This window comes from Uranotaenia lowii, unplaced genomic scaffold, assembly GCF_029784155.1.
Source record: "Uranotaenia lowii strain MFRU-FL unplaced genomic scaffold, ASM2978415v1 HiC_scaffold_797, whole genome shotgun sequence".
Taxonomy (NCBI): domain Eukaryota; kingdom Metazoa; phylum Arthropoda; class Insecta; order Diptera; family Culicidae; genus Uranotaenia; species Uranotaenia lowii.
Window position 1 is genome coordinate 1421 of NW_026598752.1, and position 23580 is coordinate 25000.

Genomic DNA, 23580 nt, shown 5'->3' on the forward strand with positions numbered 1-23580 from the left:
CCGTCGCATCCAATTCTCGTCTACTTTTTGCCAAAGTGAGACCAGTTGCTAGTTGCACATCATATAGACTCCGGTTTGTTTGTTCTTGTCAATTTATAACCATAAATAATTCAAATACGTGGCTCCAGAGAGAATGGAAATATCGTTACCCGTGGAATTCGGATGCAAGTAAATAAACAATAGTTTGCCTAATAAAACTAGCAATTTTCAAATACATACTCAACTGTCAACCTATAGCGTTTTTCATGTTCAAATTCCAGTTTTATCTATTCCTTCAAGTAGCTATAGCTGTTCGTAGAATTTCATTTTGGCTGGTGATTTTTTGCCGTCGATTAGAAACAAAGAATTTTTTTTCTAATGCCGGTTTACATACACACACAGCGCTCGGTCCATCATTCGACAATATCCTTGGTGGCTGACTGTTTCCATCCTGCTTTGTCTTGTGATAGGATATGGGATATGTTTTCTTTAGTTTCTTTCAGACATATGCAATGCGGTTCCGCTGGGAGCACAATGCCAGTTATTAGAAAGCTTGTTAATGCTGGTCCGGCATAGAATCTTATACCGATAATTCCAACTCTAAGGAAGTTCATTATTAGAATAGGGTCTGATTTGTGGGTCTAGTTTTTCTGCGACTAATAAATCAATACTAAATGATACGCGCACTATGCTGGTTATGACTGAATTGGTTTATTATTTTAAATTAAATTTAAATTAAAAAACTTCAATAAAATTGATTTTTCGTCGCAGAACATTCAATGCCACAAAATGCTCCCAACGAGAACTCACTTTTCTTATCCTTATGTAGCTGTTGCAGTGAACTCAGCACCTAATATTGCTATCATTTTAACATTGATCCTTCAATTTAGTAGGTATTGATTTGCCATTAAAATTCAGCATATTGATACTTTTTGGTATTGATACCTCATTTTGGATTATGTTTGCTATCAGCTTAGGCATCAAAGTCTGCTCGGGAAGTTACTACCTACTGCAACGTGAACTTGCAGATCCTCCGTTATTCTGAGATTGAAGACATGTTTCCCTTTTAAAATATATTGTTAAACATGTCTAATTTTCATAATTAAAAATCATGAACGTGTTTGCTGAAAGATAGCTCATGCAAGTGATCTTGACATCCGGCGCGCATGAAACAAAATCCAAAACCCCGAAACGGATGGAAAGAACGGATTTCCCACCGAGCCAGTACCAACTCGGTACTACCAAGCATGCAAAATTGACGTTATTGATGACGGAATGTTTGTGAACCTTCGAGAAATTGCAGCTCGGCGATGGATATTTGTTTTTTTTAAATATTTCTCAGCTCCTACGTCTTCACGGCAACAAACCAGCCCTCGGATTGACAAAAGCGCGCACGGTGGTCCGAAAAACCTGGCAATAAATATGTTTTTAACATTTTTGGCTCCGAAACATTCTAAAAATTGTAAATAAATAATCAAAATTTCACTGAAAAAAAAATCGAATTTTACTTGAAATTATTTTCCATTAGTTTCTACCATAAGAACTCGAAAAATTTTAATAGCTCTTTAAGAAATTCCATGTATTTAAATTCAACACGTTTTTAGAGCGAAAATATTTCGAGTCCTATACGTTAACGACGGAATTGATACCGCGTTAAAAAACCTTAGTGGATAGAAAATATTGACCGCTTCAAAAATCGACTTTCTGCCAGCCTTACTACTGCGTTTTGGACCACTGTGCTCCGTTTCGTGGAATGACTCACGTAGCTAAATACAAAACCAACCCAGCTAGGCCTATCAAGGTGGGCTCGCGCGATCGAAGAAGTTGAACTGGAACGGTTGGCGCTGAAGAGTCAAAAATAAATATAAGATCGTAAAATCGAACCGGATCGCAACAGTGCAGCGCACGCAGTGACTCGATCAAGTTGTTCAACGGGACAAGTGAACCAAAAACACTGAATTGATTGAAGAATTTCGGAGGTGTTTCTTATAAGTTACCAAAAAACAAACCTTACAAAATGCATTCCACAGTGAACGTTCGGTGGATGGTTCTGGGACTGACGGTGTGTTTCCTAATGGCGAAAAGTATCGGCGATGCCAAACCGGTGGACGTGTGGGATCAGCTAACGGCCGAAAGTGGAAAAATGTTTTACAAAATGTTGGAATACCTGAGTGATTACGATGATTTCGATGATTCGGACAAAACCTACCAAAAGCGGGAGGGTTCTTCTGTTCCGCTGCAAACGAGCAATCGAGTCGATTCCGGGGCCAAGAATAACAGTGAAAAGTGCAAACTTCCCCCCAGGAGGGGACTCTGTCGTGCTTTGCTGCCCCGATGGAGGTGAGTGATTTCAATGATCGGCTAAGCGAGTGACTAATATTGTGGTTATGCGTCGAAGGACAGTTTTGAATAACCGGATCTAAGGCATCGTTTAATTAAGTGCTAATGCAATGTTATCAGTGAAAGTGATAATTAATAGATGATGGAGACAACTTTAACCGTTTTCTTTCTCTTGACTCAACAGGGTCTAATTGAATTGCGTACTTGATATTTGATACAATTTTCTATTAAAATTCAGATAATTATTGAAAATTACTTTCAAATCAACAACGGCAATTGAATTAAAGGGAATCTTTCGATTGCTTTTATTCAGTAGAATTATTCAACCAAGTAGACTCCTAATAACACTTAGAGCAAGTGTTGGGAAAAAGTGCTAGAAATTTCGACATTTTGATAATTTTAACATGCAAACATGTTTTCAAGATCTTTGGGCGTTGTAGTTTTTTACATCACTGTTTCTATTTCAGCCGTATGTGATAGAAATATCGCTATTTTTGCATCACAGCATGCGAAACTACAACACGTGTTGTTAAAAAACTTGAAGGCCACAGATCTTGAAATTGTTTTTGCATGACAAAATTTTCAAAATGTGCAAAAAGTGACAAAATTTATACCACTTTTTTTAAACACCAGTGAACTTGCTCTAAAGTATTTAAAATTTAAAAAAACAACCTATCTTTGTTTGTAAAGAAAACTCTGATATTTAAAAAACAATTTTACGTGACTATTATGATTTTGTTTTTAAGCTTTCCATACATAAAGTGTTTATGTATGTGTTATTTTCACGGACATTTAGTGATATGTGGGTAATATTTAGTTGATTATTCCAAGAAAAATCTGAGTGCGAAAAGAATAAACCAGAACCTTATGAAACGGTGAGCTTGGGGAAAAAATAAAACAGAAATAAAATGACCAAAAATTGCATAAAATAACCAACTCGAAAGATGATCAATATTACGAAGTACAACTTAACAGAAGCTAGTATATATGTTAGACCATTTTTAACACGTCCAATAACTTTTTTTTGTTGTTTTTATTGCCGATAATAGGAAATGGAAACAATTCATTCAGTCCTGAAGTGCAACGTGTTTTTATTTTGTATGGAAATTTGTATGGGACGACAAAATTTTCATTCCACAATCGCCAGGGATGTACTGAAAAAGCAAAGCCGTACGAGCCGTGGGGTGAGGGGGCGTGTTAAAGGTTTACCCCTCCCCCCCCTCCTCCCCCCATGAAGATTTCCAAGTAAAATTTTTCATCGTAGACAAATTACTTGCTCTTTAAAGGTGTTTAAAAACAAGTGTTAACCAGCAAATTTGAAATTTGGGTCGCCTCCGGCGGAATTGAGTCTTAAATAAAATAAAATGTAAATGTAAATAAAAATAAAATGTCTCAAGCCCTACCCTAGGCTCAGCGGAAATAAATCCAAAAATCTAAAATCTAATGTCTTCTACTTTATTACTAAAAATTGAAGAAACCAATTAAACCCAATTAAAATTTTTTCTCGTTCTTTTTAATGTTCAACATCTTATTTTAAAAGGTTTTGATAAATTACACTAGGCCACAAAATTTACATTTTTCCAAGGTGCAATGAATCTAAAACGTAATTTTGACTGATTTGGGTGCTCTGAATCTAAATTTGAAAATTGAATTGAAATATTTGAAAATACGTTAAAAATATTTAAGAAAGTTCTGTAATTTTTAACAAAACTTCAAAACAAAAACATTTTATTTTAAAATAAAAGCTTTGAGTTCTAAGAAAAAATTAAAGAAGATTTTTATTTGTTTACTTTTCCTAATTTAACGAATTTCTAAAGAAGTTTCAAACCAAACTGAATTTAGATATTTCTAAAGCATAAATCTAATCGTTTTGCTGGTTTCAACAAATTGTTAAATTTTACTTTTTTTTATCGTGCACCATCACCATCAAAATACTATCCCTTAATTGAATGAAGTATAATGAACAAACAGATTTTTTTCTAAAATTTTGGCTTGTTAGTAAATCAGTTATCAATGATTGCTTTCACATAAAAACTGATACATACCTACATATTTAAACTCTATATCACCAAAACTAAAGGTGATGGATCAAATTAAAGAATTCAAGTTCGGGACGTTGAAATCTACCAAATTATTCATTAAAACATAAGCATCAATATGCTGTTTCCTTAAGTTATCAATTAAATTATATAAATAAGTTTTTTATAATGGTATGATGTGTTTATTGAAAAAAAAATTCTTCTAAAATGTTGTAAAACTTATCCATTCTATCATCAAATTTTGTTTCAATTTTCAAATGAATTTAACGATTTTGGAAGAACAATTTTTTTTCAATTAAATTAACCGAATTTAAGATAGTTAAACTATTGAAATTTTTGGAAAATTTTTAATTACCGTAAAACTGGGTAAGATTGATCACTTTTTTCAATATTCATCGATATTTTTTCTGTTAAGGGGAATGTGCCATGTTTGATATTTTTAAAACCAGTACTGGACTCCTTTAAACACATGATTGCAGAAATTTATTAGATTACTTTAAATTTGATTTAACAATCGATTTCTTCTTTGTTTTGAATTTGATGCTGATTGATCAGTCTCTATGTTGACGGTTGTAACGAGTTTTCTTGATCATAAAGAATACAAAACACCTTCATAATATTTACAAATGCTAGTAATTGATGAACTAAGGCAGTTCGTGTTTAAAGGCCGAACAGCAATTAAGATCGAAATGTGGACAATGATGGTGCATGAATTAAGGGGCTAAATTTTGTAAAATTAATTGTAAAATTTTAACAACAACAAAAATTATTACCTTTTCCCCTTTAATTTTCTCCTTCAGACTAAACCATTTGATAGGGTTTCTAGCCTTGGAAAACGTCCCTATTTTTAAATATAAAAAATTTATCTCAAAATACAACAAAAAACTACCAACACCAAAACTATAAATTTACTAAGGAAAAAAGTTGAACTCTTACATTAATCAACCTGCTGCTTCTGAACGCTCTGATTTCATCAGGAAGGGTGTTTGTTTGTGAGCCTTCGAAAAAATTGATGTTTCATGATTTTTTGATAACATTTTTACTTACATTTGAAATTTTCAAAAACAAACCAAGTTTTTCTCAATTTTAAACTCAACATGTAGGTTTTTAAACGTAGAAAAAAGTTTTGAGATATTTTAACTTTAGACTTAGTTATTGATGATTATGTCAATGTTACCCTGTTTTACGATAATTTGTCTTTTTTTTTTCAACACTGAATTTTCGTGTTCTGAAAACTTAAGCCTTCAAATCTGAAATTTTGTAAAGAGAATCGTAGTTTCTACCTTCTGTTCTATTCTATTCTGTTCCAGGACCCAGTATTTCAATTGAAAGTGACAAATTTTTCAGAGCCTATGATTTTAAACTTTAAATCCGTAATTGAAAATTTATTAACGTTTCATTTATTTTTATTATATAAAATTATGATCGATTCCATGATTTTTAGATAATCTATTAAAAGTTCAAAATACGATTCGGAGTACCAACTTTGAAAAAAAAATTTTGATGCGAAATGTTAATGTGTCACGAAATTATCCATTTCCCAACATGTACTTTGTCCCTTGAACATGATGTATTGTAAATATATAAAGTTATTATTCTGAAGTTCATTACGAACTCTTTTAGCTTCTTATTTTGATAACTGGAATAATTTTATTATATATGTTTTCTCTGACTTTGATCACAGGCACCCTGGAAATAATATTTAAAATATTCTTCGATATTATATTTATCAAATTAAATTAAATCATCCACTATAGTATAAACTCTCCTGTGTTTAAAATGATTTTTTTTCCTAATTAAAATTTCTTCTTTTAAAATTCAAAATACAGCATAATTTTTCAATCAATCCTTTGAAAAATGTAGAAAAGAAATGTAGATTTAGATGAATAATAAGTAACAATAATCATAATTTTCCAAACAATTAATCATGGTTAAATATTGACCTTACCTGACATTAATTCAAGAATTCGGATTGTGTTAGTTATTTCAAATGCAATGAATATGAGACAGTTAGTAAAATAATTTATTAGACTCTGTGATTTGTGCTCATAATACACACGGTTTGAGTATTAATAAAATTATTTTTCAGAAACCGCTTTCGCTTTTTTTTGCTTCAATGAATCCTTTCATTTAAATCCTAACTTTAAATAATCTTCGGATAGATGTTGAACCTTTTTTTTCGAAGTTTTGATTTTATTGTTGATTTATTCAACAGACCAGCCTTCCCATTTATCATACATACGGCCAATCATGGTCGTAAAAACGGGAGGGGCTTGGGCAGTTAAACACCCCGTCCGATGAGGGGTCAAGAATATCAAGCGAGGTATTCTCCTCTACACTCAAAACTGTCAATTCATAATCAAATTCTGATGATTGAGTACGGTTATTCAAAATACTGCTACAGTTTTAAAAAAAAATTGTCACTTGTTTATAGAAATTCAGTTATAAATATTGATTTATTTATGAAATTAAACTCATTTCAAAGGTTTTGGTCCCATATTCCCGTAACCAATATTGTATTTCTTTTTCGTATTTCGGATTCATAAGAAATAAGAAATAAATAGATGCTTTGAAATTTTGGTTTAAGTTTAGTTTTGCATTTCATATCAAATTTGATAAATGATTTTCGAAATTCATATGCATTTTGAATATTGGGAAAATAATTTTTCGAATATGAAAAAAGAAACAAAAATTGTTTCACATTCAGATTTGAATTTCTTAACTTAATTCTTAAGTTCAATGCAAATATAAAAAAGTTTCAAATTAACAATCCAGAATTGAAAGCTCAGATTCAGATTCCTAACTCGAAATTCAAATTTGAATTCAAATTTAAAATAAATAACATAAATAATTAATTCAAATTGAAACTCAGAACTACAAATTTGAAATTACAGACCCATGAATGAGGTTCCTGAAACATTGCTAATAAAGTTCTGATTTGGAATTAAGATTACGAAATCGTGTTTTTGTAAACATAAGAAATCGTATTGCCTTAAACCCTGGTTTAATAGATTGGACCTTAGTCGGGACTTTATTCGAATATTTTCCCGTCTAATGTCCAATCCTTATTCCTTAGACGCGGTACTTTACACCGCAATTTTTTGTGCTGGAAACCAGTAAAATTTTGCTGGAAAATCAGCAATTGAAAAAACGCATTCGAAGAAACCGACAATTGTTCGATTTTAAAAGACTATATTCATTCTGTTATATGAACATTTTTTCCTAAAAAAATTAATTATTTTTGCATGATTCTGTTCTACATAGTTTATTTATTCCTAAAAAAAAGTTAAAGTGGATAAAGTAGAATTTTCCCCTTGTATATCCTGTAATATTTTTCATTTTTATTCAAGAATTGTTAATCTAATTTTGATCATTTGCAATTAACTAATAAGTTTCTAGTATATATCTACAATGGAACCCAATGATACTTATGTTAAAAATTTGTTCTATTCTTTTAATTCCCAGATACGACATGGACTCGAAGAGCTGTCACGAGTTCACCTTTGGGGGCTGTGATGGAAACGCGAACAATTTCATGACGTACGAGAAGTGTATGGATACCTGCCGAGGCGTGTGAAAAGAGTACAACAAACTTTTTTTTTGATGCTCCAGAAAGCATCAATCGACAAACCAACCAAATTCAACAAAAAACATGAAATTCAACATGACAATTGTTTGGTTCCAAACAAAATGAGTGGCTGGAATCGTTGGACCATTCAGAGATGTCGGAATCGGTTGAGAACACCAAGCTTCAAAATTGGCTGATCACAAACAAATATTCGCTATAGACAGACTGCTTCCCCACCAAGTGATAGATTTTTTTGTTATTATTTTATGGTTTGTTAAGCTGTAAGCTGAAAACTGAACGCGATACTATGTAGGATGTTTTCTCTCTCAATAAGCTGTTTTTTTTAAACCACACTATTTTATAAGTTTTGATTAAGGTATTTATTAAATAAATATTTTGATTTGAAAAAAAAATGTTTTATTGATTCTGTAAGAAATGTTCCAAGATTCAAATTAGAAGAAACAATGTCGGGTATAATGTTAGTTTTGTTTAAATACTACGTCGGGAAAGCTTAGATATCTATTTCGAAACTAGTATGGTTACTATTTAAAAGCTTTACAATCTAACATGTGTATCAAGAATTAAAAAAATGATTTCAAGCTTCCTACACAGTAGTGATCGCGGAAGAAAACATCATTTTTGTTTCGTTTCTAAACATATAACCAACTTTGTTGCCATTGAAAAACTACACATTCCTTCAAAATAAAACATAAAATACATTTATCAGTACAATCATTTTCTAGTCCAACCAATAAAAACAATAATCGTGATTTCATCTGACAAAACATCTAATTATAAATAACGGAAGAGTTTCAGATTCTATGTACAGTTTCAGTTTGAATTTGAGCTTTGTCCTCATTGCTACAGAAAACAAATTAGAATGAAACAAAAATATTTACAAAAATAAGAAACACAGAAAGTTCCCAAGGAATGCTTAAAAACTCATTCAATTATTATGTAGGTTGTTTACTAGACGTGCTTTTATTGAAGTGCAGTCATTCGTTCGCGATCACACGTTGTAACAATAGAACAGAAAATAGGGAGACGTTCTATCAGCTAAAATTGTTAAACTTGTTTCTGTTTTCTTCGAATAACTCGCATTTAACAATACCTCCTACCGGTTATCTAGGATCTCTCATTCTAAGACGAATAGCATGAAAAACACGATTACTACACTTCTAGTGTAAACGCGTTTATCGGCGGCCGGCCCTCATATGGCGGGCTAACAGCTCAGTTCCGTTGTGACACCTTTGATGGATTCGGAACTAAAATGTACACAACCGGCCTTGCAAACCAGCGTCCATACGTAGGGGATGAAGAACTCCTCCGGTGCATCTTCTTCGACGTACTTGAACTTTAGGTCCGGAAATTTCTGTTGAAAATGGAATTCGTTTTTCAATTAATTTTGTTTTTGAATTAGGGTTAGGTTTGTGCATACCCTTAAACGATCGCTAGACCACTGACTTGCTCCTTTAGATATCACTTCGAGCACTTCGTTGACACCTAGTTCACCTCGTTGATCCTGTACCCGCACCAACCTTGATGAGAAAAATCCTACAACCTATAAAAAAATTAAACGTCCGTTATAATTATTTTTTTATATTTAAAAAAATAACACCAACCATGTCAATGTTCTGAATAATGTCCTGAAAAGCCGAATGGCTCCGGAAGGCCTCGAATACGTTTCGTTTGTACAGTAGCGTGTACACCAGATTTGGACAGTACACTAGCTGATGGGACAGACAGGAATTGAGTATTTCTAGCACCATTCGTAGCACCTCCTCCAACACAGACAGATCCTGTAACTACGACGGTAGAATCATGCTCTATAGTTAACACGCGGACTGAACACGAGAAACACGAACAATACTCACCATATCGTCGGAGGTAGATCCCGGAGCTATGGCTACGGCCACAGCGTTGCTCACCGGATCCCCGTTCATGTCCGTTTGCTTCAGCTGTTGATCGAGGCGGGCATGCTTTTTGGCCAGGGTTTCGAACAAACTAACAAGTCGCTGAGCCACGTAAGGATGCAGAGATCGGAACTGACCGGACATGTTAGCTAGTGCGGCCAGACAGTTGGTGTGAAGATATTTGTCTCTCATTTTAAGCATGTTATACTGAATGGTGCGTATGACGACCAGTATCAGAAGACCACCGAGTGAAATTTCCGTTATGGATCGTTCCGTGTACCATGTTATGTTCTTTAGCATCTGAAACGATCAAGTAACATTTTTTTATTAAAAAAAAAATGTTTCCAATATAAGTTATATTAAGTTATACTAACAATTTGGTGCACACTTTTGTTGAAGTTATCGTCTTCGCTTAGGATTAGAAGTACAATAAGTGACATGTAGATGTGATGAGAGGTACTGTCAGGTGCGTTATAAAGAGTTTGTAGAATAGGAATAACCTGTAAAAAGAATTACTTCTAATAAGTTTAATCAAGTTTTTGCTTTGGTTTATTGGAACTCACCAACTGTTGAAGATTCTGCTGCGCCATAACATATCGATAGAAGCGTTGATTTCGATGCAGTAAAAGATACAGTAACAGTGTGGCCTGATCTATCGTAACAATTCGGCACAATGTATTGTAAAGGGAACAGAAGTCGATTTTAAAGGAAGCTGTCTCGTCTTTCAAAGATTCTTCTGTAGAAAATATAGCTTTATTAGTATTACTCGATTTTCAAACCACATAAAAAAAAACCCACCTTGAGAATCGCCACACCCGAACAAACTCGCCCGGTACGGATTATCTTTCGTCGTGTGATGGTTGGTAAGGATTAAAATCAACAACAAGCTCTGGTTGGCCAAGGGGTAGTGATCCTTGAAAGCGGTCGGCAGATCGTGGGCCGTTAGGATGTCCGGTTGCTTCCGGGAGAATGTCAACAGAGACCACAACGATTCGGCGATGCCAAAAACAAACGAACCTCCACTGCCGAACCCGAACATCGTCGCTGGTACCTGGGCCATACGGGCCAGGAAGTGCAACAGGGCACTCGTTAATGTGTTGGCGTGCTGGCATTTGTAGATTGTTCTATAAAATATATAAATTTTTTATCATTTCTTTTTTTATTGACCGTCAAATCAATTTTTACCTGAAAATGATCGACTTTTCTGTTCCATTTTGACTAAATTGACTCACCGACAGGAGTACGATCAAAGTGTTTACTGCTTCGAGATGAAGATGATATGTAAACTCTCTACAAAAAAAATGTTTTTAAATCAACATTTCGTCTTCTATTTTTTTTTTTTTTCTAAGAAAGAACTTACTTCACCGGAATCACCACTATAATGTTCACCAAAGCTTCCATGAATGTTTCAAATTTGGTACCATCGATCAGTTTTGCCAGGGCCGCCTGAGTATCGATAGAAGCCCTGTTGTCCACATTCACAGCCGTCGTGGTGCCATCGCTGCCGACTTGTTCTGCCGTTGCCACCGTGTCTGGTTGGTTGTTGCTTTGAATGGGTAAAGCTTCGAAATGCTGCATCAGTTGATACTCGGATCCAGTTTCGATCATGTACTTGATCAGACTTCTGATGATGAACAGAGCATTGAATGCTTGCCAGATGTGAATCGAGCTAAATAATTGAAAAAAATGAAATTAATCCATTGAATTTTAAAACATTTCGATAAGAAGAACAGTATTCATGTTTTACCATACTTCATTTCTAAAATCTAATATAAGGTTGTTCGAGCAACCTGAAGCAAAATTTTCGAAAACTCTAAAAATTCAACCTTCCTATGTCTATGATTTCCCATCTAAGCCCTTTTAGTAATATTTGGAGGTACAACATGCAACTTTAGATGGTGGCTCCAGAGAGTAAAGGAGTATTTTTTTCGAAACATGATTTATTCATTCGAAAAGTTAATCGAAATTTTACAGATAAAAATAAAATCAATATCATTGCCTCGAAACTGAAAAGTTTAAACCAGACTTTCAGATATTTTTTATGCCTACTACATTTTCATCTTAATAATGAACATGCTTATCAATATACAAAACAGAACTGATTCCATGTTGCGGCAGTATAATTAAAGCTTTGAAATCAGTCTCATTTGGTTAAGCCACCACGACGATTTTAATTAATGATCCTTGATTGTTTGACAAATGTTGTTCCAGCGTATGAAGGAAAAATAAACAGGTGGCTCCAGAGAGCCAAAGCGATTTTAAGTTCTACCGGATGAGTTTTTCAATAACTGTCCGTCAACTGAAACGTTGAAATAAAGATGGTAAAACGACTATAATCGAAACAAAAAAATAAATTTCTTCATTTATTCTTATTTCCTTTTAAAGTGGCTGAGTCTTTTCAGTTATTGCACAAAACTTAGCAATTATTCGACTTGAATTACCGATTTTGCGATGAAAAACACCGAACGTTTGCCGATTGGAACGCCGCATTGACATACAGATAGTTGAGTGCAAAAAAATTTGTCAAAAGCATAGACAATCTCCACTTTGCATAACTACTAACAGTTGATCGCCAATACAGAAATACCGAACTGATTAATGGCCTCTACATGTTGAAAGGTCGGGATTGATACGGAATGTTTAAGAGCTGGCTCGTCAAATAAATCACGACTTGCTCCATACAACATTTTATTCATTTCAGCACCAACACGTGAAAAGAGTCGATGTTCATTTATGACGTTTCGAGAAAGACGCGTTTGAAAATTTTGCAACCTTATTAAAATCGCTTATTAAAATTCACGAAGAATCTTTTAAGTCCATATGGTCAAAAAGGGACATAGGATCATTTTAAATATGTTAGATTATAATGATTATAAGGCGTCCTCAATCTAATTTTGCAAAAGTGTGGTTCGAAAACAAAATTTAAAAAGTTAAAATAAGACTAAAATGACGAAGTCGACAAGCTTTACAAAAATTATAAAAGTACAAAACTTACAAAAGTAATGCAAATTATAAAAATAACAACAACTACAAGAATGATAAAAATTACAAAAATTGCAATAATGAAAATATTTTTTTCTTTGGTTTTTGATGGCTGGACAAATTTGCCCATCTCGCCAACTGAAAAATAATTAAAAATTACAAAAAAAAAAAAAAAAAATACCACAAATTACATAATTCACAAAATGACAAAAATCACAAAAAATTGTAACAGGTCTTTGAAGTTTATGTTATTATTTTATTTTTGTAATTTTGTGATTTCTTCGTCATTTCCCTTGTTTATTTTTTTTATATTTTTAGATTTTTGTCTGTTGTTTTTGTCAGGTAAATCGTTTGTTATTGAAAATCTGTGTGCTCTGTCATTTAAATTATTTTTTGACTTTTTAAACTGTTAAAAGAACTCATTAAATTACATAATTTACAAAATGACAAAAATCACAAAAAATTGTAACAAGTCTTTGAAGTTTATATTACTATTTTATTTTTGTAATTTTGTGATTTTTCTCATTATTTCATTTATTTATATTTTCATTTTTTTTAGATTTTTGTCTGTTGTTTTTGTCCTAGGGGGCCGTCCACATACCACGTGGACAACTTAGGGGGAGGAGGGGGTATGGAAATGTCCACGCTTGTCCACGGAGAGGGGGGTAGGGGTTTGGGTCATGTCCACGTGGACAAACTTACTCACAAAATATTTTCTAAAGGTGAAAAAATATTGAGATGTTTAAATCAAAATCTTAAATTTCAAAGCTTACCAGTTTAAGTTTGAACAATAAGTAGCTACTAACTTGAGGCAAGTTTTAAATATGATAGTTTAGAAATTTAAAATTGATAAAAAAATTTTATATCGGGAAATGATCATTCTTATTTTTATTAAATCAGCCATTTCAATAACAAAAAGGCAAAAAGTTGTGATTTCTAACTGTCAAATTTCATTAAGAAAAAAAATTCAATTCTGTCCACGTGGACATCCGGGGAGGGGGGTAGGGGTTTGCCGAATGTCCACGCTTGTCCACGGAGGGGGGGGAGGGGGTCAAAAATCTCATTTTTCTGTCCACGTGGTATCTGAACGGCCCCTAGGTGAATCGTTTGTATTTGAAAATCTTTTTGACTGTTTAAACCGTTTAAAGAACTCATCCAAAAATTTGAAAACCACCCAGTGAAAAACAAAGCGTATGATATCTCATAAACATTCAAAAGGTTAAAACGCGGTTTGGTGCAAATTATGATTCCTTTAACAATTCTAAAACATTCTGTCTGAATCTACCGGGGTTCCGAAAAACAACTTAATCCAGGAAGACGATTTCTGTCCAGTCTTTGGTTATTTTCAGGGGCAAAAAAATCGAAACTTAAAGCGCTCTCTGCCACTTCTGAATTAAGTTTGAATGAGTAGAAATTTTGCAGGATGAATTATTTTGACTAAGCAACAAATTGTATACTTACAGTCATTTTTTTTTTAATTCGACATGATAACTTTTTGCAATTTTAAACTTTGTAAAATAGCAGAATTCTGAGACCACCTAACTTAAAAAATAACGGAATTAACAAAAGAAATTATAATATGTATGTTTTATGCTATATTATGCTCTTATAGATACTGCAGGAGGATGTTTTGAAATATATCACAATTTAAAATATGCCTAATAATCTGATCGCCAGAACGCTGAACTGTTCAATTATTCTTAATAATTATCTTAGCAACTTACCTTTCTGCATCGGACAGCGCCAGCAGTTCGGAAACGCGCAGCAAAAATATATTGATTAGCGAGCCAAAGTTTCCGGATGACAAATTGTGGCTGATGAAATTTTGACACAGTGATTCCAGTCGGGAGTCCAGACTAAGTTGCTCTTGGCTAAAACGAAATGGGAAAACATGATTCAATACTTCTCCATCAATAGGAAGTTGAAAGCTTGGTACGATCTCCTGCTGATAAGAGGAAGCGTTGTCCATTTAAATGAGCGTCGCTGATAAGCAGCAACCTTCTTCCCTCATCGAGCAGGAAACCTTACCCAAATAAATTAACACCTTCCGGCTACCGGCACAACACTTACCTATTTGTCGGAAGATGGATGTGATATTGCAGGAAACTGTTCCAGAACTCGTCATTGTAAGCCGGGACGTGTTCTTTGCCCACGAATCGCTGCAGAAACTCATTCTCGGCCAGGTCAACATTACGGCTAATGTTCATACCCATGATGATGGTTTACGGGGTTTGTTGTCTTTTTTCGGTTCGAAAAAGCTTTTTTTACCTGGATACAGCTGGGTGGGTCGACACACCGTTCTTTCCGGATTCCTTTACCGGACACGGCCCTTTTTACGTTGTTTATTTCACCCTAAAATAGACGATTAAATTCACTGGATTGGCCAATCTGCCACAGATGCATACTTTTTTTTGCTGATGACGATTCGTTCCGCACTGAACTGTCATCAACGTGGTGACGTTTTCGGGCTGTGTCAGAGACTGGGAACGCAATTTCAATATTGGTGGTTCTCAACTCTTTTTAAAGTTACGGACAGAACTTAATTTTTTTTTAAATGTTTGTTTTTCAAAAGTGGTTCGGTATGGTGCATATAATCTAGTGTCGGAGCAATAACTATATTATTCCCATGTTTCAATTTCCTCGGGATTGGAAACATTTTTTTTGTTAAGGTCGTTTCGTTATTGGTAGATTTTTTACCTGTATTTTCAGTTTTAGGCGGGCGTTTCTTCAATTTTCTCCACGAAAAGAATGTCATCAAAATAAATATAAGTGCTTGTTATTTATTAATGTCCACAAACTGGAGATTATTGAAATGGATGTATTTCCAATGATTAAGATTTATTTACAATACATGATACGATGATGAGATCTTGAAGTGTACAATTATTTTTGTTTTCACAGTGATTTTACATTAGAAAAACAATAAGCCTTACTAAGCCTAACGGGAAACGAATGACTAGAGCCAATACCTATAAAGGGGCAGTTAAAGTTGTGCTGTCTTACTTTAATGTATTACCATATTTTTAGTTTAATGTTGTTCACATTCAAGAAAACGGATACCACGCACAGAATGAAAATGTAGTAGCTAATGATTGTTAGTGCAGCCGGTATCTCCAACAGCATCGTCTGAAACATCATGTTGACCAGTCCGGTTAGCAGATTTGCTGCCAAGAAAAACACCAACCCATTTGCGTTGATGGCTTCAAAGATCAATGGCAGGTATGGAATGCAGAAGTTGTCCGATTTCATGATCTGTTCCGGTGTTTTCGGTTCCTCGAATCGCACGAAGTAGATGAAAACTTCAAAAAACATGAACAAAACGCACATGGAGGATCCGATCGATAGGATCCAGAAAACGTAACCCATGTTGGCCAGCCTACGGGATACTCCAAACATGCCCTCGCAAACGTAAATCATCTTCCAGCAGATGGCAGCTATTATGGTGAGTTTGATTGCACATCGCAGAAACTTTTTGGCTGGTTGTATCTCTTGACCAGGTCTCATAACAGATCCCAAGTAAACTGAAGCCAGATAGAGAGCTATATATCCCGGAATGGAAGATATCCCTTCTCGATTGGCATCGATAATCGATTCCCGGCCAATTTTTTCATTCATAACGTACTGCGAAACTCCTAGATGCAGGAACATCTCGTGGCAACAAAGTAAGCTAATGGCTATAAACTTGGCAGTTTCAGGTTCCTTCACGAGATCCATGATAAGAGTTCCAACTATTTTTATTACCGCCAGCGTTAGGAAAAAGTTCCAATGCACTCCATATTCAGACACATGCTGTTGATAGTCGATTTCCTGAATGACGAACCAACGTGTTGCCCCGAGAACAACCAAAGGGCAGCTACCCACCAATACATTCTTCAATCGTGTTAAATCGAGTTTTTGTTCCTTGTTGACTTTATAGACGATGCCATTGCTGAAAACGTACAATCCAACTCCGACATCCATCAGCCCGAAGCCAAACGTTTCAGTTTTGGCCAGTTCTCTAGGAAACGCCTTGAAATCCACGGCCAAAATGCAAACAGCGGTCATCATGTTAATCAGTGCCCGGACAGCGGTGACAAATTGTGGTTGTTTTCCAGGAATCTGTACGAATGGCATGAAGTGGGTCTTGTGTCGCATTTGATGAACCACCGAAACCGCAGTTATCAGCAGAAGCGTCACACTGACGTTCACCGCCAGCCGATCCATTGTCGTCACCATCAGCACGAACGGTATCACGATCAAACCGAACTCCAGCAGAAACCGACCGGGAATGTGAACGACTGCCGTGGCCTGGATTAGCTGGACCGTGTGAAAGGTGGTGAAGAACGACGGAACGATGTGCAGGAACACATCCAGGGCCGAAGTTCCGTTGTTGTTTTGCATGGCACTTTCGTGCAATACCTTGTACTCCGCGGGGTCCATTCTGGTAGACGGAATCGCGCGTAACGAAGCGTAATTTGTTAAAACATGAAAAGCAGAATCGATTTCGTAAATTTTTTGCTGATCACACTTGCACTGATAAGTTTGTTTACACTTGTAGTTCTAATCATTTTCCGCTAGAGGCGCTGTTTTGTTTTGCGTTTGAGTGGGTGGTGGGCGGAAAATCTAATCTAGTACTACAGCTTCGTAAAAGTAAAAATAGGGCGCGTCATTTTCTTTTCAGGACACGCGTTTTACTTGACCATTAGAAGAAAAACATGAATCACTGTAAAACATTCAATCCTATAAAAACTAATGATTAAATTAGAAAGAGTACACAAACGACGGAAGAAATGAAAGCCGTTTGGGATTATTTTTCTATTTCTTAAGCAAAACTGAACATCGCAGACATTCAAAGATAAGAATGAAACTTCTGCGGAGACGAGCTGTTCCCAAAACATGTGAGAAAATTAGCCAGCCACGTTGAACATTAAGAATAAATAAATAATCCCACCGTCTTTAAACTACAAAAATGTAGCGTTTAACGAACTTTAAAATGATAAAGCTGAACTCCAACTTAAAGGTTGTTTGTCTGAGAAAGTTTAGTAAGAACAACGCTTAAATGGAAATTTCCGCCCAAACTAAAAGCGTTGTGAGATAGAAAACTGTATTGCAGTGCAATTTGGAGAAAAAATAATCGTTAGTATGGACGCAGAGACATATTGCGTGAAAGTAAACGTTTTGAAATGAAAGTCAGTTGAGAAATCATGTTTGATAGGGAAACGAGAGTCTTTCGAATCAACGTAGAAACGAATTAGAAGACTGAAAATGAACCTAAGTTACACTTTATTCGTAATGGCAAGCTAACAACAACTAGTAGATTTGAGTTAAGTTTTGATTTTGTTTGGAGCTGTCTAAAATTATATAAAGCTGCTTCAAAGCTACAGTTTAATTAATACATGGCCGAAATAAACTTTGGATATAGATTAACTTTTGCTTTCTTTGGAACTTTTTTTCTGTTTCTGATAAAAATTGATTATAAACTCTTTACTCACAGTAAACACTAGCAACGAACTAAGTTCTATAGAAGAATACATTTTTCACTTTGTCAAAATAAAAATTAAGAAAAATAAAACATATAAAAACCGCGCTTTAGCAATAGCAGCACCGTTGATAGGTTAAAATCACCGATTGGTTTCGGTAAAAACGATCTACTGCACCCGACAATGGTCTTCGACGTCTTCGGCAAAATCTTCGGTACTGAGAGCACACCGTTGAAGAACACTGTTGACCGCAGCTCGGGCCAGGTAGCCGGTAGTTTGCGCTTGGGACAGCGAAAATAATGGTGTAATGTCCTTAGTAGTTTCCATATCGTTATCCTTGCAGTACATCATGAAAGAATCTTCGAGCAGCACATCTAGATCCAGGATTTGATTGAAACGAAGTTCTGGATTACGTCGCAGGATGGTGGCCACTATGCATAGGAGTTCGACCGAAATCTGGCGTCGTTCGGGTTGAGTAATTTTGTTCAGCATCTCTTCGACCTGCAGGGCAAAGGAAAACTCGCTGCGGCTTTTGTTGGTTAAGGTGGTGCTAGCCGGTAAGTTATGTCCCTGCACCGTTATACCGTGAGGTGTCCGCTCGAGAACATCCCACACGTGGTTGTAGAATGTTGGTGGCACACGGCACAGACAGCCTTCCAGTTGCCGACGGTGGAGGGCACTGAAACTAGAGTTGAGAAAAAACTGTTGAAAAAACTGTTCTTGTTGTTTGATTAATTTAATACTTACTGGTTTTCATCAGCCCATTGGCTAACGGTGACTACCTTTTGGAGTAGTTTACGAATTTGGAACGGTGACAAATTTTCAATATCAGCACCTTCGTCTCCAGACATATTAAGGTACAGGCGCATGGCTTCGAGCACCCAGCCGACACGAATTTTAAGAATACCTTTGAAAATGTCTGGGTTGGTGGCGATCAACCGACCACAGTACAGGACAACCTCCTGTTGCAGCACAGCGTGAATAACGTCAAACGGTTGCACACTGGAGTACATAACGTTCTGAATCTCCGAGGGAGTCATCGGTTTATCGAAGACGGTTTCTCGCTGGCCAATGACACCGACGGTGATCTGCTTGCCATTGACCAGTACCGTGGTAATGAAGGGCGAGATTGAGTCGACAATATGCCTCAGTAGAGAGCTACAGTATCGGACAGCTCGCCAGTAGCGCAGCGTTCCGGCCCGATAATACAATTCGGTCAGACGATTGTGCACCGATTCCCCATTGATCTCGTAGTTGGCGCCTTCACGTAGTAGTATAATGCCCAGCAGTTGACACTGCAGAAAAATGGATTCGGTGTTCCGCAAACCGTCAATCAAGTCCGGTGTAGACTTGGCCTGGTATTCGGCGGCCGTAATTTTCTTCTCCCTGTAGGACTGTGCCCTGGGAACATCCGTCAAGCTTTGGTAGCCGATGTAGTCATGGTGAATCTGTGCGAAGGCCGTTTCATTCGAATCGGGCAGATCCGACTGGGACATGAAATCCAAATGTTCGATACAGGAGCTGGAGATGAGATTCTGGAGCCGACCGATGCGCACCTTCATTCCATCGCAATAGCCCTTCTTGAGCATGGCCAGCAGGTCGATCATTTCCTTGAACTGTGGGTCGCGCATGTGCTCTTCGCGGATCAATAGGCAAACGGTTGGGCGACCTGATAGTCGCCAATATTTACCAACAAATTGTAGCTCGGTTTTGATGTCATCAATCAGCAAGGCCATATCTCGGTAGAGGTAGAAATCGGACACTTCGAATATCAAGGGGTAGCACATGACGGTGGTTCCGCAGATTCGGTAGACCTGGAATTTAAGAAAGAAAGTTTGGAATTGTTCAAGTTGAAGAGCAATCTTGATAGAACATACCTTACTGGTACCCAATGAACCTACGGGACGCGGAGGTCTTCCGGTCAATCCGATTTTGTCGTTTACACCAAGCTGTTGATAAACGTTGATCAGCTGCGTTGAAGACCAAATTTGAACAGGTTCGACCTATAAAAGAAAAAACAATCCTCGTCAAGGTAACAAAAAAATGATTTCATAACAACGGTTTCAAACTTACTTCGTGCGGAGTTTGCGTTTGAATTCCATATGTTGCCATCATCGCCTGCAGGCGCATAGATTCTGTGATCAGAACAATCTGCACCACTAAATCGGTTGCTGTACCCTAAAGTTTGTTTCAAATTTAAAAGGATAATGACGAAAAAAGGGAAACAATATTAGTTATAGCGTAGAATTTCTATTGAAAATATTCAATTTAAATTTCAATGTTCACTGAAATCTGATCCGAAACATCGCAAGAGGTTATTGACAAACGCACATTCCAATTGGTTCGTTGCGGTTAGTTACTTAGGACATAATTGATGAAAGGGTGCGCTCAAATTTTCCAATGATGATACTATAAACAATGATAAGTACCAATAGGGTTGGTGTTTTGCAGTGAGTTTATGTGTTACTTCTTCTTACAACAGCAATGATCCGCGAACATGTTTTGGAACCATGCGGACCTCTGGTTGATTTTGGTTTCCGTCCCTTGCATCGTTTCTAATTTGTGTTTCTGAGTATTCTATTCTATTCTATTTTGTTTATTTATAGAGGATTTTAACCAACTTGGTCATTCGTCCTCTTAGGAGATTTATAATAATTAGTTTCTGAGTATTAGAATTTTTTCCTGTACTTATCTAAAATCAACTTCAACACCCATGTTGGGGTTAAAATATTTTTTGTTAAATTCCAGAACATTATGATTCTTTTCGTAATTTTCATAGCTCTGATTGAAAATAATACGATGAATTTTTCAACAGACTAAAGAATAACTAGGAAAATTGGACAAACTCGTACACATTCTTCGACATTTTTTTTCTCAAATTAACGTTTGTTCTTAACAATTCAACTAATTACATGACTCTCTCCAATGTCGGAAATATCCGACTGTTGGTCCGTATCGGCGTCGCCGTCCTTATCCTTGCTATTCTTACAGTTACCGGTCGTTTCGTCCATTTCGTGGATAACCGAAGATGCTGCAACCGGTTTTTTCATAGGTGACTGTGGACGGTGCATGGCTAGGGCCTTATTTTTTTAAAAGAATATTTTCAGGGAACATGAGCAAATGATCAACGTGCAGCACAAGGGAAGGTGTTTCGATTTAGAGGAAAGCATAGGAAAATGTTACCAGTTTTTTTCGAAATCCATATTTACAGGTTTGCGGTGTATGCATTTCAATGGATAAAAAAATAGAAAGCAGAATTTCGATATCAATCAATTTGGCAAGTTGCAAGCAGAATGGAATTAGCGAGTGGTTTGCGCACTCGTTGAAAAGAAGAAAATTATTTGAAGGTGTGCAACATTTCACTAAAATTTTGTTCACTTTCAAGCACAAGAATTTTAACCCATCAATCGATGGAAATTATTTGAACCATATTTGTGGCATCTATTGGCGATACTTACACTTCCGATTTTAGTACGCTGAGTGTGATGATTGGTAATAGAAAAGAGAACAAGATTACGATTTTCATTATTCACAGAATGAATACTTGATAACGTTTGAACTAAAAAAAAGTTAGGAAATCTAAAATTTTGGGTTTCCAATTGGGGTTATTTGTTTGGAGGAACAAAACCAGATTTAAAAACCAATCAAATTGTTATCAGTTGTTCAAAATAAGGAGTGCATCTTATATCAAACTATAAGAACATCTTACGTAACATTTAGTCATACGTATAGTCCGCTAAGTTGTAAAAGAAAACGTATTAGTTCATGTGTAATGTGGGAAACCATAATAAAACATAAATAATTTAAACTATTCTTATTAGGGGTAGTTAAAACTGATGATATCTACAGCTACATTAAGAAATAAAATATACATTTAAATCATAATTTTGGTTAATAATTTCACATGAAACACGCTTTCAAACGCATCCAATTCTAGTTCCAATTTTGAATCCTCCAGAAGTAGATAGAGAATCTAGCTCTGATCGAAAGATTCGACGGTTTCTATTCTACCAAGAAGACAGACAAAAAGAGAAAACACACATCGCATCGTGATTGAGATTACTTACTAATCCCGGCTTTGCCTGTGCCGTGGCATGGGTTAGCACAACAACGATACAAACATGATTGGAAAAATTTTATACAAAACCGTGGGTTATATGTTTTTGTTTTTCGAGTAGGGTGCCAGAGAAATGCCATGGGGGCGCGATAAAAGAGAGAAATGGAAAGAGAAAAAATACTGCCGTTAATTCTACCACCTTCGACTAGGATCACGCTTCACACTAGGAATACTAAGAGCAAATCAATAGCCAATATCAAACATCAAATACAACACATCTGTGTGCGCGCGCATTTTTTTTAAGGTGGGCGGTGCTTTGCTGCTTGTTAAAAAGTACCCCACACATTTTGCCATGTTCCAATTCATAAGGGGACGATCGTTTTACAGAATTTTGAACGCGGGAGTTGTGAGTATTTCTCTCGAGTGCTGCTAATCGATTAGGGCGTTTCTTAGTATAGCGCACTTGGAGCTGCCAGAGCATTTACAAACTATTTACCTGGAACGCCGAGTAGCGGCCACCCTTGCGGGGCCGATTGTAGGACGGCAGATAGCGACGGATCGGGTCCAGCTCGTTGATGTGCAGCAGACCGGCCGTCAGCAGCTGGGCGATTACGAACACCGATTGGCCCCACAGGAACAGCGAATGGGACGAGGCCCGGGTGAACATTCCGTCCCCGTCCGGAGCGTAGCACATCGAAACCACCGGGTCTGGCAGGTGGGATTAGAAAAAAGGGTTAGTTAGCTCTGAGAATTGAAAAGTAGATTGAAGCGACCCCTAAAAAAGCAGAGGTTAATCAAAAGAATGCAACAAGATGTCTATTTACCCCCATTCAAATCCGAATGCATGCATTTCCGCAACTCCATCTGATACTCCTCAATTTGCTCCAGATTATTTTTGAACACTCCATCGATGATCATGAAGGTGTAGAACATGGGCCACTCGCATTCGTAACCTTCGAAATCCTTGATCTCACCCCGATGATAATACCTTCTGGTTTTATCCTCCAACCTCGATAGATAACCATCCCGGCTAAAACGTTTGAATCCCTTCTTGCCCTTCAACCGAGCCACCACATTGTTCTTGGTCATATCCACCAGCCGGTCTTCGTGCGAGGCGAAGGCAGGAAACGACAGGGTCGGAATCAGCGAAGCGTCCACACCCTTGGAGCTCGATTCCCGAGGTAACATGGTTTCGAAGATACTTCGATTTCGGTTGTGCGCATCGATATCCACATACACCACA

The 23580-nt window shown here is 36.3% G+C and overlaps 4 protein-coding genes across 5 annotated transcripts; 1 reads left to right on the forward strand and 3 right to left on the reverse strand.

The window, feature by feature from the left end:
* The first annotated feature begins 1858 nt into the window (after positions 1 to 1858).
* LOC129760877 (kunitz-type serine protease inhibitor Hg1-like) lies at positions 1859 to 8328 on the forward strand. Its single transcript, XM_055758558.1, has 2 exons — positions 1859 to 2319; positions 7824 to 8328. Exons 1-2 carry the CDS (start codon positions 1997 to 1999, stop codon positions 7933 to 7935), a joined length of 435 nt encoding a protein of 144 aa, XP_055614533.1. The 5' UTR covers positions 1859 to 1996; the 3' UTR covers positions 7936 to 8328.
* LOC129760876 (dymeclin) lies at positions 8293 to 15246 on the reverse strand. Of its 2 annotated transcripts, none has more exons than XM_055758557.1 (11): positions 14892 to 15246; positions 14546 to 14692; positions 11200 to 11508; positions 11025 to 11129; positions 10638 to 10963; positions 10403 to 10575; positions 10214 to 10339; positions 9801 to 10139; positions 9549 to 9725; positions 9365 to 9487; positions 8293 to 9298 (listed from the first exon to the last, which is right to left on the reverse strand). In XM_055758557.1, the coding sequence occupies exons 1-11, from the start codon at positions 15032 to 15034 to the stop codon at positions 9149 to 9151; spliced, it is 2118 nt and encodes a 705-aa protein (XP_055614532.1). In that variant the 5' UTR covers positions 15035 to 15246; the 3' UTR covers positions 8293 to 9148. The 2 variants fall into 2 exon arrangements, with proteins under 2 accessions (XP_055614532.1, XP_055614531.1); XM_055758556.1 differs by having other exon boundaries at positions 9549 to 9731.
* A 387-nt stretch (positions 15247 to 15633) lies between these two features.
* Positions 15634 to 17335, reverse strand: LOC129760875 (phosphatidylinositol-glycan biosynthesis class W protein-like). The gene has a single exon (XM_055758555.1). The coding sequence runs from the start codon at positions 17238 to 17240 to the stop codon at positions 15834 to 15836; it is 1407 nt and encodes a 468-aa protein (XP_055614530.1). The 5' UTR covers positions 17241 to 17335; the 3' UTR covers positions 15634 to 15833.
* Positions 17336 to 18066: 731 nt separating this feature from the next.
* LOC129760874 (probable phosphorylase b kinase regulatory subunit beta) lies at positions 18067 to 23576 on the reverse strand (the record flags this gene model as incomplete). The annotated part of the gene is made up of 10 exons (XM_055758554.1): positions 18067 to 18965; positions 19028 to 20094; positions 20158 to 20283; positions 20354 to 20458; positions 21193 to 21360; positions 21739 to 21756; positions 21990 to 22016; positions 22348 to 22362; positions 22834 to 23045; positions 23162 to 23576. Coding segments are annotated over 10 exons (2670 nt in total), but the record flags the coding sequence as incomplete, so codon positions are not given.
* Between the last annotated feature and the right edge of the window lie 4 nt (positions 23577 to 23580).